The sequence below is a fragment of the Calypte anna genome, chromosome 4A, assembly GCF_003957555.1.
Source record: "Calypte anna isolate BGI_N300 chromosome 4A, bCalAnn1_v1.p, whole genome shotgun sequence".
Taxonomy (NCBI): Eukaryota; Metazoa; Chordata; class Aves; order Apodiformes; family Trochilidae; genus Calypte; species Calypte anna.
The window spans coordinates 16250960-16269162 of NC_044248.1; the positions used below are offsets into that span (position 1 = coordinate 16250960).

Sequence of the window (18203 nt, forward strand, 5' to 3'; positions counted from 1 at the left end):
GCACAAAGTGTATCTCAGAGCAAACTCAGCAGCATAAAACACATATGCAAGCTCACAAATCTTCAGTGGGAAGGTGTTGAAAAAACACACCACTGAAAATGTGTAAGTCTGAGAAAAAAAATTATGGAAAGTTGTTTTTTTTTTCCTGGTAGAGACCCACCCCTGCTTAGTCCTATTCTTCCTGATTGTACCTTTCTCCACTTCAAACGAACAGTTTCTAAACTGTCCTTTTAAAAATATTTGTTTAATAGATGTAAGAATAGGGAAAAGTGACTTGAATGACCAACTATCCCTCAGTAAAAAGGAGGAGAACGAAGGCTGTGACAGTATTACAGTTGACTATCATAATCTTTTATCATTCTTCTCTGAGACTCACAGCTGCCACGGCAACTGCCCTTGGATATGTGTCAAAGTGATTTACAGGGTAGGGGATTATAGGTAAAAAAATATTATGTATACACATGAACTCTAATTACCCAGCACTAAGTACTTGCAAGCTTCTGATTAGAAATGTATAACTGTAGGAAAAAATCTTCAGATATTTTTAGCTATCACATTTTGTCTGCAAATACAGATTCTACCTTTTCCTTTCAGTTTTAAAGTACCTTTATGAAACACCACAGCAAAGGCAGCCTTGGATGTAGGATAAGGACTTGATACAAGGCCAGATCTTCCCAACTTGCTCCCTCAAGTAGACAGAATACCCACAAATGTACAACACTGTGCCACAGACAACTGTATCACCCTTCTGGTTAAAAATTCCAGGTCTCTCTTCAGATTGCAAGGATCCACATAACATATTTTTCATACACTGATAGCAAAAAATTCCTCTGAATTTACATCATCCCCTTGTTTCTGCACTAGCACAGAGTCAGTATACCTCATGCACTAAAGAGGTCTGTTCTCATGACATTTATTAAAAGAGGACCTATGAGAAAAATTAAAAAAAGAAATAATTACCAAACACAGTTCTAGCTGGAACCGACTCCTTATTTATCCAAAACGAAACTTGAGAGAGGATCACGGTCATAATGCATGGGATATAGGTCTGAATCATAAAATAACCCATTTTCCGTCTGAGGTGGAAGTAAACTGTCATAACAATATATTCACCTGAAAAAAAAAAACAACAGAAAAACAAAAAAACCCTCACAAGTTTTCTGGATGTGCATAAAACTGTGTTGCAAAATAACTGTTTCAGGCTACCAACTGGGGGGTTTTAAGATTGTGATATTCATACCACTTAACATATACAGAAGAGTATGTTTCTTAGAGACAAGAATGAAACAAAGATTTAAACAAAAAATTCTGGTAGTAGATCCTGGCAGTGCCATTCAGAAGATGCTATGAAAAATACTATAAATACTATAAATGTACAGCTACTACTGGATCACCTTTTACAGCATAAGCATGATTTTAAAAATTCTCATGGCATCTGTTGAAGAAAAGACTCTAAAGACAAAAGCTATTTACCTACCATAATATCCAGAATATTGTGGTACCTACCTGCCAAATAGAACAATAACAACGATGCACATTAAATTACATGGAAGCATATCAGCTTTTTACTATATTTATACATCAGCACTTCTGTGATAATGAAACATTGACAAGATTTTAAATACTCTAATTTAATCTCTAATATTATCATTCATATTAAACAAATTTGCAGTCTTTAAATGAACTGAATAGACTGTCTAACTACAGCCCTACAGAATGAGCATTTTGGGGCTATAAGGAAATTCTGCTGTTAACTCATAATAATCAATATGCTGAAAAGTAAATTTCTAGTATACTGCAAAATTCTGTTTTATCTTTGAGAAAAAATATTCACAGAGCAATACATCAAATATGTTTACTTTATCTGTTTCATTTGGACAATCTCACAACACCCAAATTTGCTGATGCGTAGAAAATGACTCCACATTTTAAAAATATTTTAGGAATATGCTTGTTTATCACCACACTGCTCATCAGTGATACTTCACTCATTTCGGATGCCTGTAGTTGCCATTTGCCTTATTTCTTACAGCACAAATCAGCAGAAGTATCTATTGTGACTAATGCATTTGTGCCTCTCCTTATCTGACTAGAGGGTTTTTATGGCTTTAATAACCCATTTTATATGCTGTACTTCTATCCTAAGCTGTTTGCACAGCCAAACAAAGGAAGTCTTTTGCACATAATGTGGATACAGTGTTGAGAAATTACTTCCTCACCCAGGCATCCTCTCGACTCTTCAAACTGCATTTTAAGCAGTGATTAAATGCTCATTTTGTCCCACAGAGTAATGATCTCATTCTGGCTTGCTGAAAGACGGTCACAATCTACCGTAATGAATCCGCAAATGTAAATCTGAAGGACAGAAACCTAATTCACATTTGTGCTCTCAGCCCTGAATATACACCTTATGACATTCAGAAGAATACCTTACAGGAAGGAAAGAAAAAAGTCCAGGCCATGTTACAGGGTTAGCTTTAACTCAGGTTGATTTTTACTGATGAGATTCCTACCTGTAATAGATTTAATGGTTTCAGTGGACACCGTATGCCCAAGCAGGTCATACTGAACTAAACTGGAAGACTCCTCAGGAACTTCCACTGATTTCTCAGGTCCTTTTGTCCAGGTATAAATCATTTCACTCTTTGGATAAGCATCTACAACACAGCATCAATTTGCATAAATAGGAAACTTCTTCTCACACCTTACACAGAGCCTAGTTCAAACCTATCAAAATCAAATGGGAAGACTCTCACACTAACAACTTTAGAAGATATCCTTCATGTTAAGTTACCCCAAAATCTGCCCTTGCAGGACAATAAATAGCAGCTAATGTCATCTGTCAAAGGTCACACACAAATTCACTTCACATTTGATTGTGAAGTCTGAACACAAGTTCTTTCTGCATCAGCTCTTATTGGGCTTGTAAAGTTTCTTTAAATTATTTTAGAAATTTCTATCTAAAATTTTATCATTAGACTGCACTAATATATAAAAAACATGTATCAGGAATATACATTTTGGAGGGTGGGTGCACATTTTTTTACAGAAAAGAATTATTACACTAAGACATAAATAATGCTAAAAAGTATAATATTTTAAACTTGTGTTTAAAATATTTGCCAGAAACTAGAGGTCAGTAGAAAATTCACAATAGCCAAAAAATAATCATGCCCAAAAAACCATTTTACAGTTAATAGAAAAGACATAACTTAGGACTAGCATTCAATCCCTACACAGCCCAAACTCCTGTTAAAAGTAAATTAAATCAGTCTTGCATGTGAAATGGCTACATCTTATTTCAAATTTCACTGAGGAAAATATCAGATTAGTGTCAAAGGTAATTTCTGCTGGTTGGTGATTGTGCCTGCAGAGATATGCTTGTGGAGATGTCCCCACTATTGAAGCTCCCCTATCACACAGCCGATACCAAAACCAATTCTGGCAGCATCATCTCCAGGCTCTCAGCACGAGGAACGAAAAACCTTATCAGAGCAGTGTCTTTAATATCCCCCTTTTGGTTGACTACCCAGCTGTAAGCTAAATTTATGCTAAGGAAAGGCTATGAGCAGCTTCCAGACATTTCTAATACCAGAGCAAGGCAAACAGAGTAATGCCCACTCCTTACACAGGATTGTAAAGCTCTGGAGTCAGTGGCCAAGGAGGCTCAGGAGAGTGACAAAGCCATTAACAGAGTGCACTTAACCAACCCCAAGCTGTCCCAGAGGCCTCTGATGTGGATTCAAATCAAGGAATCAGAACTACCTCACTTGTCCCAAAACTTTCCCTCTAGTCAAAGTTTAGAGATTATTCTAAAAGCTATGTATGACTTCAAAGTAAAACAGACAAGTCACCTACATTAAGATTCCTCTCACCAACCTAAAAATTATTTACCTAGCCTCAGCTTGCCCCGTAGACTCCCATTATAGATCAGGAAATATCCAAATACAACTAGAGATCAAATATCTGAACATTTATCTTCGGATGTCAACGTGCCTCCACGAACTGTACAGAAAGCCAAGTAACCTGCTTCCCTAAGTACCTTTCACCTGGCTGATGTAAGCTGAGATGGATCCCACCCTGTCTGCCTTTTCCAGAGAATCTCTCACATCACTGAGTACCCAGTTCCTAAGAACAAAATAAAACTACATATTTTAAGCAACTGTGGAGCCGGAATAGTGGGGCTTAACATAATGGCTGAACCACTGCCTGATTTTCAGTTCTCTGCCTGGGTTTAATTTTTGGGGCCCTAAATAAAATTCTCAAGGAACTTAACAGGAGTTTTGTCTGCGTAAGGATTGTATATCAAGACTAGTATGCAGAAAGTTTAGTAATTGCTCAAAATCTACTTCTACTATTTAAATTCTGTAGTGACAAGAAATTTCATAATTGCAACTTACAACTCCCAAATTTGAGAGGACAAGCATGACCATCCATGGGAAAATCCACTAATCTCATGGGACACTCTGCACTTATTGTAAGCCTATAATGGAACAAATTAAATAGTCTCTGGTTGCCATTTTGTCTAGGCAGTACAACTTTTGCATACAGTAATTTTATGAAGCTGAACAAACATGCTAAATACCTCATTGTGTACAAGATGGTGCCATTTCTCATTATTCTAAAGAGTTTATTTGGGGCTGTCATATTATGTGCAACAGACTTTTTCCCATTCCTGAAGAAAGTGTCAGGAGTCCACACCTTTGAAACCATCAAGTTGTTCAGTCTTAAAATTTCAATAGGGCCATCATACTTTAATCTTTTGTCTACCCACGTCTGCCGGAAGAAGACATCCATTGTGTATTCCTGTATTAAATTGCAAAAACAACCCAAAGATCACACTTGCATGAGTGTTTCCTGCAAAGAAAGAAATACTCAGAAAGAAAGAAATCAGTAGGTAAGAAATGCTACGAACATATTTCCACCAATTAAAAGTGTGTTGTGTACTTCTTAATAGTTTGATTTCCCACATTACTCATATCAATAAATTGCTACACATGTTTAATCGTTAAGGAATAATTAATCCAATTAGCTTGCAGGAAACAGGCAATTGAGTTTGTATTCAAGCATGTAAGTGGAAATAAAATTATCTCTTACAATAAGTGTCAACAGATTTTTAAAGACAGGATACACATGGATTTCCTGCCGCTGGCTAAATTAAAAATATCAGGGCAAACAATTACTTCCACTTCAAAGTAAGAAAAGAAAATTTAATTTCAACTCATGGAAAGTAAGATTTTAACTGAGGACAGGGAAATATTTCCTTTGCCATGCCAAAAACCGTGGATAATAATTATATATAGACTTGCATACACAGACATTTAACTATCCCATTAACTTCCTCAGAAAAGCCATTCAGATACTCCAAAGAAAACATGCAAACAACAACTTCAGAAATGCAAACACAGGCACATAATGAGAAATCATGAATGAATGGACAAAGGAATGCATGTCTCACCTTGGAAAGCTAAAGCACTTGACAAAAAAAAGCATCATGAGGTACTGAAAAAGGTAACAGAGTCCTTTCTAACATACAGTTATAATTTTGTTGTTAATCCAAACAATGTTATCTGACTTTGTTTCAAACTCTTCTGCATAATTTTATCATTGAATTGTATGATCTTATCTATTCACATGAAAAGTCTCTTTTCTAGTGCCATTTCTTGCTGTTGACATCATAGCTTGTAAATGGTAGTTTTTATTATTAGCTTCTAATGACAGATTTTATAATACAAGATTGAAAGAAACCCTTTTCATTACACTGGGGACCAAAGTAACCCAGCTCTAAAGAGACATTCTGAACATTCCTGTATCACACTCCCCTCTTTCAGTGAGCTTTGTGAGTGCAGCCACAATCAGATTACACTGGGTCACTCACTAATGGATACATTAACAAAAAATGATTCTAACCAATTCTGTGATCCCTGAACAGCCTCTCAACTAATCCCTAATGGGAAGAAGGGAAACATCTGCTGAAAAGTCTCCTTTTCCCAGTTCTTTACCTACCTTTAGCCCATGTTGTCACTCCTGTCTTCTCCAATGTGACAATTTCCCATGTGGCACCATTGCAAATGCTTCAGTGAAAACCTGAGATCCCAGCCAGCCCCCATTTTAGATTTTAGGCAGACATTACTAAATTTCTTTGGGGCCAGGTTTGTATACCACTTGCCACACTGAGCAGCACCACACTGCACATGACAACCACTGAAGGGAGTAAGATGGATTTCAACATGAAACTGCTATCAGTCATCTAGTCCTTGAAAAAGTATCTTGCAATCACATACCTTTCCACGTGACAGAACCAAACCAGGTGCACCACAAAGTGCACAAGAGCACTGTATGGGGAGACTTACTGCCCTGGAACTGCCTTTCCCTTCAGGAAGTTTAGTTTCACTACATACATCTGTTTTACTTCCATATGATTTCTTGGATATTTTATTAAAAAAAAACTACTGGACTACTTAAGGGTATTCCATTGGACTATATAAGTTTATGAGAGTTACGCAGGATTTGACCTTAAATGAATGCAGATGCCATTCGGGCACAAATAACAGTACGTGCAAATGTAAGGTTTCTCTTCTCTGAGTATTGCATGCATGTCACTTCGATGTTCAATTTCTGCAGACACTTAAGAAAACTCTTATCAAACATTTGCTGAAAGTTATTCTAAAAGGGGCACAAATATGAGCAAAGAGCATTCATCTGAAATGAAAACGTCAACAAGTATTTGTGAAACGATGTCATTATTATTCACCTGAGAATAACACAAGTTTCAGAAAGAAAGGCAATTTCAAAGATATTACACATTTTGTCTTGAGCAGACAGGCTTAGATGCTCCCTGCAAGACCTGATTCTGCTTCTACACCATGATACTCTGTTTTAAATCCTATGAAGTTAATTCCTTAAGCCAGTCAAAAAACAGCTAAAGTGTGACCAGAATCAGGCCTGATGTATCTAATTATAACCTGTAAATTAAGCTGTTACTAATCTTATCTACTTTGCATGACTGACAGAACAGTACAGATGAAGCATCCACTCCTTACTGCAGTTAATGGCTTCCCAGTACCAGTAAATGACATTTTAATCCCAGAAATACATACCATTTCTACATCAGAAACAGGTCCAAAACTGGTCACATATATATCTGTTTTGACTTCAGTAACAGGACCTAGTGTATGAAAAGGAAGTGACAAGAAAATTTGAATTTTGCATCTCAACAGTTTGCATAAATGATCCTGGTACCTGAACAGTTATCACTTTGAGGGTTCTGTGGACAAGCAAAAACAAATACAGGTCATTTCAGATAAGTCCCTAATCACACACACTGCTCAGTTACCTTTAGCACATAAATAAATAAAAAACCAGCATTTCCATGCAAAGCCCCATTCAGGAAACCAATGTTGTTCAAATGGATACAAAAACAGAGACCGAAAAATTAAAAGGCATGCTGAAAACACCATGTTAATTAACAAGAAGCACTACATTCAGGAAACTCATACTCCCCAAGGCATTTAGTACTAACTTTCAGCCCTACTGGTAATGACTGTACTACAGATATTAGCATGCCAAGCACTGGCCAATTTAGTACTACAGGATCAAGAACAGCATCCATACCCCTGAGATGCACTTCAGTGATTTAATGCTGAAAAATCAAAATAAAAATTGGAAATCTAAGGATTTTTGAGGGTCTCAACCGAGGTCCAGACGCTACTACAAAGTCTGTCTTGAAAGCTGTAGTGAGGCTACTCCAAACCAGTGCTCTCAGCTGGGTGCAGCAGAGAAACCATCAGAGAAGGCAGATTCATTTTAACATATAGTTCCTTTTAAATACAGGACAAAATGGCTTGAAATTTCAGATGGGCATTCACTCAGCAGTACATTTTACAGTTCCTCTTAAAGCAAAACACACAGATGCTAACTCCTTTGACTGGGATTTAGATTCTGTTCGCAAGGAAAAAAAAGGCTAGAAACCTGCTAATCTGTATCAATTATTATGATGATTCTGAGATCAAAGCAAGAGTAAATGGTTTAATTCAGATAATTACTGCACATTGCATATTAAAAAAGTACTAAATAAATCTACTGATTTCAAACAGTATGTGTTTGTAAAAAAAATGTATGACTTACAAATACCCAGCCAGTTTTTAAATCCCCACAACTCAAACTTCTAAAGAGGGTAAATGGCTTGAGTCTGTTAATTTAGGCTTTCTAATAGTATTTGCAGTCTAGAAGGAAATGAGGAAAGACTGCAGGCTGTTAGCAGTACACGAATATGTTCCTCTTGGAAAAAAAATTTAAAGTCACTGTTCATCACACATGTCACTTTGAATCAAATGTTAAAAGGAAATAAATGAATAAGCAACTGGAAAACATGAAACCTATACTTCTTGCACCTAGAACAAGTGTCAAACAGTGAACTAAAAGTAAAACCAGGCAAAATTATTTCACAGTTTTCAAGTTACACAGAGAAGAACAACTAAGAATTTTTCAGCTAAATATCAAAAAACAACTTTGCTGGAAGTTAGTAGTTTCACAGAGGATATTTTTTCAAGATAAAATCTACAGAAAATTTACCTTGCAACAGTTGATAGCTCAGCTGGAAAGTGAGATACTTTGGCATGTCTGTCTTTAAGAAATTTTAAAAATATACTCCAAAGTTCCAGATAACAAACTTTCATACCATGCTGTTTGTATTGCAATGGGTTGCTCTCTAAACATGTCAGATAGAAGCTGTTCTCTTTTCTACAAATAACAAAGTGTTCATTAAGTCAGGGAAATCCATGAGTGGTTATATTGCTCATTTTACTGACATTGTAGTTGAATGATATTTCCTGAATGTAATTATTTCTGGAGAGCAGAAGAGCTCCAAGAGTATGGAAAAACTCTCACTAGAGCTGTCAAGATACTGGAAATAAAGACATTCATCTGCAGCATTTAGAAATAAGGAGAAAACCCCAATCATACTTGCACATAGAAATAGAAGATATCCTATTTTAGATGGCCTCCCTTAATCACAAGACTTTAATTTACCTAGACTTGTTTCAAATATATAAATATTTATTTCACCTGAACTTGAAATGTTTCTGTAATCAAAAGTTCTAATGAAATCAAAATGTCATTTTCCCACATGGCTCTAAAAAGAAATTGTAGGAACCAGTCTCTATTAGTTGATAATAAGAGAACACTGAATATTGTACTCAGTTTCTGAATCCCTTTCAGGAACTGCTTTATTTGTTAGTTCTAAGAAACTATATGGTAATATTGACCCAAACCAAACCAAACCAAACATCAAACTGTTTTCATCTGGAGATACCTTCTTTTCTTCAGCTCTCAGAACACTGTAATTTTATAAACATGTCCAATGAAGCAAAGGGACAGATTTTTTCCCACAGGCATGAGCTGCTTCTCCTCAGGCATTGATTTCTTTTGTTTTATTAAATGCTTACAGCTTCATGGGTAGTAAGCATTCAGAGTTTTTCTGGAAGTTTACTTTTTGGAGTTTCTAAGAAAGAGGTAAGACCTCTAAGAGACTAGTATCCAAAATCAGCAAGCCTATGATTTAATACTATTAGAAATCCCGGAGCACAAGATTAAAATTATGCTTGAGTTCACTATTCAGTTAACTGCTATTCTGCTCTCAAACCTTTATTTATTAGTAAGACCCAGGAGAAAGAAGGAAGCAGGAACTCTCAGACCATGATGAAGCCACAAAATACGGTTGAAATTAAAGTTTACTTTTGGCTGGTACAATGACAGAACAAATGTTTTAAGGCCACCAGAAAATGGCAGATGAGTGAGGATCTAGAAATATTTTAGGCATCATAACAGTTATCTAGCTAATACTGGCATGCACATCCTTGCTTTGCATCCAAAGCTTTGGTAAAACAGTAAAATGTTTGGTAGGAGTGAAGACAGCAGGAAAGGATGGTGAAGCTACTGTCTCCCTAATGCCTTCTCTCCAGTTTCAGCCCTCTTATGCTCCACATCTTCCACCTACGTTCTCAGCTCACAACTGCTACGGCCAGACCTTATATTTTCTAGCATATCCCAGTACTTATTGCCAAGCCAGGAGTATGTTTGGTGACACCAAAACCTATCCCTTATTCTTCTTGTTCTAGAAGCACAGCTCCAGTTGGTAACAATAGTGGGGGTACAAATAGTGAGTCATGCTTCTTTTTTTTTAAACCATTATTAATCATGGGAATTCCTGTCAACGAGGCGGTGATCTGTAGTCACCTAACCTACTTTTACTGGTGATTTAACAGCCCTCCAAAACGAACATGTTGCACCACTTAACTCAGGCTGCGCGAGCAGAAGATCCCATTAAAATCCTTAACACTCTATTACTGGCAATAAAACACAGCGAGTTGTGAGAAGGCCAATTAACTTTAAATATGACCATTTGGGCTTATCCATCAATGGACATCCAGAAAGCATCTATCCACCATAAATCTGCAGGAATGCTGAAGAACTATTTATAACATCCTGGTGTGTATTTTTATGTCAATGAAATAGGAGGGAGAGTCCTACACACTGCAGTGGGAACAGTTCAGTCTGAATCACTGCTTGCAAGATAATATACAGAAGCTCAGGCAGGATTAAAAGCAACCCCTGCAAAAAGCCAGAATAGTTCAGTGTTAGGTAGAGATGTTACACGTGGGCTGAAGAAGCGATGCCAGACCCTCACCCTGTGAAGAGGAACATAAGACAGCTCTCCCATGCATTTTATGCCAACATATGGACTGAACTGCAGCACAGCTCCGAGCGAAAGACTTTGGGCTCCATTATCCCCGCGTCTCCATAGGCAACTGTCACTGCAGAGATCTCCACTGTATGTAAACAGTCAAATCCTCCAGAGGCTTTCTGTATATTGCAATTTGCCATCAAGAGCCACGCAGCCAATCAGGAACATTAGCAAACAAGTCTGCACAAAGGTTTCAACATAAAATTTAAATGCTAAGTGCAGCTATTGCTGTCATTATGAGATCAGTCCCAGGATACATAAAGTACATGAAATTACATTACATTGGTTCCTACAGCTACATCAAAAAAAAACCAAAAAACCAAAACAAAACTAAAGTAGTTGCTACAGAAGTGTTTTTTTAAAAAAATATAGCTACATGTGAAAGATCTGGTGCTTTCTCTTTCCAAATTCTAGCTGTCTGAAGAAGGCTGGTATCTCCTAAGTGAATAAAAGGAAGAAAAAAAATATCCAACTATGAAGCATGTTCTCTTGTTTCATTCTATCAGAAAGAACAGCTGAGGATGCCTGCTGTATATAATATTTTCATTAGGAAGCCAGAATATTCAAAAATGAATGTAGAATTTAAACGTGGGCTACATTATCTACCAAAAGACAAACACAAGTGCAGCAGCACACAGTAACATTTGTCTCTACGTTTGTTCATCCATCAGTAGGTCCTATCCTGTAAATGGAAAAACATACCTCCAAAACCAAGGAGTTACTCTGTTTCTTTGCCTGTTCATCAAAATAAACTCTGCTGAGACAGCCAACAAGCTTGATACTGGTGCCAGTTTTAAGGATGGGGACACCTGTCTACTAGGAACTGGACTAAGAATATCACTAATCTTATACAGGTCACTGAACAATGAACAGATGGCAATGACTTCAAGCATTACTTGGCCAAATTCAAATCAGTCAACTACAGGTATCTAACACCATATCCTGTTAAGCCTTTGAGTCATCTATTCTCACCAGCTGAGGAAGACTGGACAACTGCCTGAAAAAAATGATCAGCTTCACTTCACAGTGCTCACTTAAGTCCACTGGCAAACTAAAAAATAAATAAGTAAATTACTACAACTATTTTGCTGAGCAATGGAACTTTGTAGACAAGTGTGTTCCTAATAAGAGCAGATAATGATGTAAGTATTTCTCCGTTCTCTAAAAAGAGAAAATTGTCTTTGTTCTTCAAGTTTATTCAGTGTTTATTTTGTAACTGAAGTAATTCCTCCTGCATTGACAGGACATGAAACTATCCAGAAATGCTGTTTATTAGCTGAACACCATACAGCCTAGAAAGGGCAGAGAAGCCCTCTCCAACACTTCTTAGAGGAGACAATGACCCAACATATTTAATTCCAGCAAGTACTCAGTTACACTTTTACAGATACAAGATTATGAGAAAAAACATGAGGAGGAAGGAAAGAAAAAGGCAAATTAATTAACACGGTCCTGTTCCTTCTACCTGTAAGCCAGTGTACGTGGTAACTTCTGAACAGAAAGCCACAGAGCTATCACCACTTCCCCAGCTGACTGAGACTTGCAGCTCATGCCAAACTCTACCACAAACAAATAAGAGAACCCTAGAGGAGAGATGGCTCCAGTGTTCACCAACTGATGGGCAACCACACTAGAACAGACCAGTAACAGGCTGTGGGTAATACTGTCAGCCTGTTCAGAGTCCAGGCCAGTGGGTTTCACAGTCAACCTAAGAGCCCTGGGTAGGTGACAAGTCACACATCACCTTCCTGCATTGGTTTGGCCATAAAATTGGCCATTAAAAGTAAGACACTAGAGATGAAATGTTCTCCAAAAGGGACACTTAACAGGAAAGATAATGAAAATTAGCAGATACATGGCAGCACACAGTGATACTGTCCTCAGCAGCTTACCCCATTCCTTCTTAACTTTCCAAAGTGTGCTGAGCTACCCTATCATGAAAGTTTCCCAAAGAGTGTTACACTTTCTGAAGTTATAATCCAATACTGGGTTTGAATCACATCCTTAATTAGGTGAGGAGTCATTCAGGTAAAGTCTGCAACTATGCAAGTGTTTAAAACTGTAAATACAACTCAGGCCTTTGACGTCAAGCAAATAACACTGTTTACAAAAAGCCATTTGGACCTTTATCGTCAGGTTGAAACTAATCGCCAGTAGAAAAGTAACAAGAGGATTTTCTGATAAAATCTAGTTTTTGCAGCCTTCTGCAGTTTAGCCTTTGTGTCTAACAGCAAATTTTTAAAAGCAGATAAAAGCTGGAGTCAGGGTCTAACTAAAAAATGCTTTTTCTTCAAAATTTTGCAGCTGAATCAAAATACCATTGCGGTAACACTTCTGAAGTTTTCCAAAAGGCAATACTTTTAATTAATCACACTACAACTGGCTACTGTAAACACTCTGTTCTTACAGGACGGTTTTTGGCTGGGAAAGCCACATGCATTGAAAATTGCATTCTGAATTTCAGGCCTATGATAAAAATGGAGCATATAGTGCAGGGAATGGAATTGACTCCATTTCCACCACACTACCTTCAAACATTGTACACTATTACTTCATTCATTAGTTCATTATTTTCCCTCTGCTGAAATTCAAAACTCTTATGTACTTCAAGTGTTCCTGACAGCACTTGGGGACTTTATTCTTACCTACACAAAACTGCCCATTCTGCTTTGTTTCACTACATTTCTTGGTGAAATCTCTTTGCTTCTCTAGATTGCCTCTTCTCCGAAACTTAATGGGAACTACCACTTTAAAGGTCCTTAATAAGCTTTCTCCTAAACCCTTCTGGTTTTGTTTTCTTATGCTATCAAACTTCACAGTGCTTAGTAAGAAACAGAAACTTCTTAGGATTTTTAAACTCATTTAATAAAGTGAGTTTGTAATGCAACATGTCAATCAAATGATACAGAGAACTTCATTTTTCTATCAACCCTCAATATATGCCATGCTTCTGCGTAAGAAATACCAACACAAGCTTCTACATATCCTGTTTAGGTTTAAAACACTCCCAGAGACCATTTCCACATTTGTAAGCATGCTCAGACACATTCACTTTCTCTCTGTATCTATGAAAAATTGTACTCGTTAGTGATGGCATGGAGACTTTTGATCTAGTTTAAGGAAATCTCCAGAATCTAATATTTTCTACTTCATTCTTAATGCAAAAATATCTTCATGAATTTTTATTTGTGGTTACTCTGGAAGATGCCATCAAAATTCAGCATTTGGCTACCTGCTCGAGTCTGATTTTAAACATAATTTGTGCCAGAATTAGAAATGCTTTCACTGATTTGAAGTTTAAAACCAGTATCAGCGAGACCTCTGTGCAGCTTCTTGTTCTTAAAATAAAATCTTCATTTGGAGGCACGTGAAAACTTGATGGTGAATCAGCTTCAAGAATAAAACAAAAATAAATATTCTGCTGTTCATCGGAAAGTGATGTAGCTTTAACATTACCAAAACACATTATAATTTTCCATCTCTTTATGTTCTGACATCTTGCTTTCAATGCTATAAACTGGCGAGAGATCCACTTTTAATGTGCAAGTCCTGTTTCTCATAAAGATTGTTCAGCAAAAAGAAGCCAAAATATAGAGAAAACTTGATTTGGGTAGTGAATATTTAAATACTTAATCCATAGCTGTTAGTCTGAGTTATGTAAAAAGTCAGCTGAAGAAATATCTTTCTTTGCTTGGTTTTGTTGTTGGTTTTTTGTTGTTTTTTTTTTCTTTTTATGTTCCTGTCAAATCAGGTAAAGATAACTTTTGCTGTAAGTACCTAGAGAGGTAGGCGTCATTTTAAAATATAAAGTATTTTCTTCCCCACATTTTACTTAGAAGTTCAAAACTCAAAAATGAGTGCTTTAGATGTTGTAAGAAAGCACAAAGCAATATAATACCCATTTTATGAAACAGTCACTCAGAGGTGTTTTCCCTGGGCTGAAATCTGAGGTTGGCTTTTTTTCCTCCCTCTGTCACTTACTTCAATATTGCTGTTATGAAAGTTCAAGTAGATACAATGAACTTTTTCTCCTTGATAGCATTTTGCTGAAAGTCTACAGTGATTGGGGAAAAAGACCTACTCTTGCAAAATATCCTGCAAAGGGTAACAGTGTTAAAATAAAAATCAACATAAACTGTATGTCATATTACATATTTAGTAGTTGTTTAATTTTGGAAATCTGATAATGCTCATAAAGCATCTTTGCTAGATGACTAATTAGTTGGCATTCAACCTAAAACGATGCCAAACTTAGCACATCTCTTGTACACGTGCAGAAATGTCTGTAACCTCTCCACAGAGGCTAAATTGCAAAAGGCTACCAGTTCCCAATGATTCCTCTGGGTGCTAATATATTTAGCTTCCTACTCAATGTGTAAGTTAACTTAAAGAAGGCCTCATTTATTCCGTGCACTCAAAATAATAAAGGAGTGATCACTGATCCCAGGTGCTGTCTTTAACAATCACAATCATGCATGTGAGCACTGTGTATAGCATGTGGGGAATTTGTGGCATACATGTCAGTGCAGATAGATACTGTGTATGAAAAAGGTATTTTCAGAGGATAAAGAATTTCACAACATAAACCTACACACGGATCTCATTCAATTCTGTATAGAAGGCAGCCTAGAAAGCACTCGTAGCTCAGTGCATCGTGAGGACTGTAACTTTCCAATTTTTAAATTATTTTTTTTTTTACTTTCAAATGTATGCTTTTAGTATTTCATTCTAGATTATAAAATAAACTTTTATTTCATCTGGATCCTAGTGATTTTTGGTTCCAAGTCCCTACACAGAACCAAATGCAAGTCTGTCTGCTTGTTCAGCAACACAGAACTGGATCTTAACAGCGTAGGGCATAAAAGGGGAACAAAACCCCCACATTCAGAGCACAGGTGAAGGCATATTTGACACTCCTCCACTTCTAATTTCTATACAGCACTTAAGTCAACTACTTCTACATCAAAGCTGGAATTCGAGTAACTGTGGGAAAGAACAAACTTGTGTGCCCAGGAACTCGGTTTTCCCTAACTAGTGGAACAGAACTCACCAAAGATCTGACCTCTTACGCTGGTAAAAGTACACTTGTTTCTATTAGTACTCGATCCGTGGGGTTCAGAGATCAAAAACTGCCAAGAACCAGAAGAATCTGGACGTCAGACAGGTCCCTCCATCCTCATCAACAGCCGCATCCCGGGCCCAAGGTGTGGGCAGAGCAGCGAAGCGGGGGCTGAGCCCAGGACCGCCCCAGCGAGCTCCCCCCCAGCCAGGGCTGCTCAGCGCCGCCGAAGCTTTCGGGGCCAAGCGCTGCCTCCGAGCCGGCCCTTCCCTTCCCGGAGGGCTCGGACCGCGGGGCGGGAGTGGACACGGACACAAACACACACACACATATGCCCGGTCGGTAACGGCGAGCACAGCGCCCACCGCCCCCCATCATCCCCAACCCTTCACCCCCGACGCCGACACCGCACCGCCACCCTACCCCCAAATCCCGGTCGTAGCCGGTTGTCATAGCCATCCAGGAGGCTGTTCAGGATGCTGGTGAAATTCTCCGGCCACAATTTCTCCTCTTTTTTGCTCTGCCCTGGCGGCCCGGTGAGACTACAAGGCAAAGAGGGAAGGGGTGAACGAAGGCGCCGGGAACAGCGGCGCCGGGACTCTCCACCCCGGGCCCCCCGCCGCCGGTACTCACCACGTCGCCAGGCACAGGCAGTGCAGGAGGGCGATGGAGAAACCCGAGGACATGGCGATGGCTGGCTCCTTGGCAGAAACCATCTTTGCATGCCATACTTCACGCCTGGGCACGTTAAACGCCTTGTCCGGGGCGGGGAGGGGGACGCGGGGCCCGGCGGGGGGGGGCGGCGGCAGCGGCAGCCCCCGGCGGCCCTACATGCGCGGCGCCCCGGTTGCCAGGAGCCCGGCACGGGCGGAGGAGAGCCGAGTTCCCCCGCACCGTTAACTCTCTCGGGGCAACAGGCGCCGGTCCCTGCCGCCCCCCTTGCTCCCACCTCCGCCCCGCCCCGCCCGCGGCCCCGCGCTCCGCCCCGCTCTCCCCTCCCGGCCGCCCCGTGGCAGAGGACGGAGGCACCAACACACTGAGGGCAGCCGGAGGGGCGGCGGGGGCTGCCGCTTGCCCGCCCGGTGACTGCCGGTGAGGGTGCAGCGAAGTGGGGTGGCTGTGAGGGAAGGGTGGCTGAGGACGTCGTGGTGGTGGTGGTGACCGCGGCGGCGAAGTCTTCATTCGTCCCAGTCATCTCGGCTCCCAGGCGGTGGGGGTGGGTGGTGGGAGGGGTGGGGTGACAAAAGCGGGGGCTTTGTGGGGGAAGCGATTGAATTCCCAGCTAGGAGGGTTTGGGAGCAGGAGATTGACTCCCTCTGCTCCGTTGCAAGAGGAGCTGGGGGAAGAGGAGAAGAAAGGGAACTCGTAGAGACTTCAAGGTTAAAACAGCGCACTCAAGACGGATGGGAGCGAGTGGGTTATCCAGAGTTTCTAAAAGAAAAAATGCCAGAATAAGGGAATGGTCTCACTTTGGATTTTTTTTTTTCTCTCCTTTCATTCCTATAATTAGGAAGCAAGATTTGATGACCCAAATAATTTCCATTATACAAGGACTAAGGGATTCTGCAGCAGTTCCAGTAAAATCCACTCTGTTGCTGGTCTGTCACAGACTGTTGGGATCATTGGGTGAAGGGGGGAAGACAAGGGGAAAGGAAGAGAAGGGAGGTGGTGCCAAACACAATAGATACAGCCAATAAACAACTTGTTCTTCTGATCAAGTGTGCTGTGGGGACAATCGGTTAGGTTTGGAAACCAGTGTGTATGTCAATTTTAATGAGGATGGTGATGTTCATCGTGAAGAAATGCTTACAGCAGGTATTGTAGTTGACTCCAAGACTACAGTACTGTCACAGCTGACATAAAAAAGGCTTTATTCATTATTTGCTACCGTATCTCCCAGCAGTGAAATGCTTGATTATCTTCAAAACTACTGTACACTTGAAATCTTCCGGATTGTACTTCAGAGCTTGTTCCAGCTAGGGTGCCCTTTGCTGATGCCTTTGAAAAACAATTAAAGCTGTGCTTGAAATCCATTTAGCTTGCTGATGCTGTTTATCTTCAAAAAACTCTGTCTAGGCAGTCAGTTCTGCTTCCAATTTTAAAAGCCCTATTTAGGCCTCTACAGATTACCAGTCTGCTTCCTGAGATTTTTGACAGGATCCTCATCTCCTGACTGCCTTACAGGATCCTGATCTGACAGCCTTATTTGAACAATGAATGCTATGCCAAAACGTCTCAGAGCAGGCAGCCTGCCTATGGAGGGCACAGCATTCCATGCAGTATTTACAACCTGGACAGCAGGATGTCACACCAAGGTCACATCATGTCCTGCGATGAGGCTCTGGGAGCAGCCTGTTTAACTCCACACACAGGTGAAAACCAGCATGGCAGCAAGAGCCT

General features: G+C 39.6%; 1 protein-coding gene across 2 annotated transcripts in view; it reads right to left on the reverse strand.

Moving 5' to 3' along the window:
• GABRA4 (gamma-aminobutyric acid type A receptor alpha4 subunit) overlaps window positions 1–16527 on the reverse strand; it is a 34774-nt gene extending 18247 nt beyond the window's left edge. Inside the window, exons 1-7 of one of the 2 annotated variants that reach the window (XM_030449825.1) lie at window positions 16499–16527; window positions 16227–16345; window positions 7101–7168; window positions 4586–4806; window positions 4401–4483; window positions 2514–2657; window positions 961–1113 (exon numbers count right to left, since the gene is read on the reverse strand). In XM_030449825.1, the coding sequence (XP_030305685.1) occupies window positions 961–1113; window positions 2514–2657; window positions 4401–4483; window positions 4586–4806; window positions 7101–7168; window positions 16227–16345; window positions 16499–16527 (817 nt within the window). Of the gene's footprint in view, window positions 1–960; window positions 1114–2513; window positions 2658–4400; window positions 4484–4585; window positions 4807–7100; window positions 7169–16226; window positions 16346–16436 lie in introns of both variants that reach the window. The other variant, XM_030449824.1, reaches the window with a different exon arrangement.
• Between the last annotated feature and the right edge of the window lie 1676 nt (window positions 16528–18203).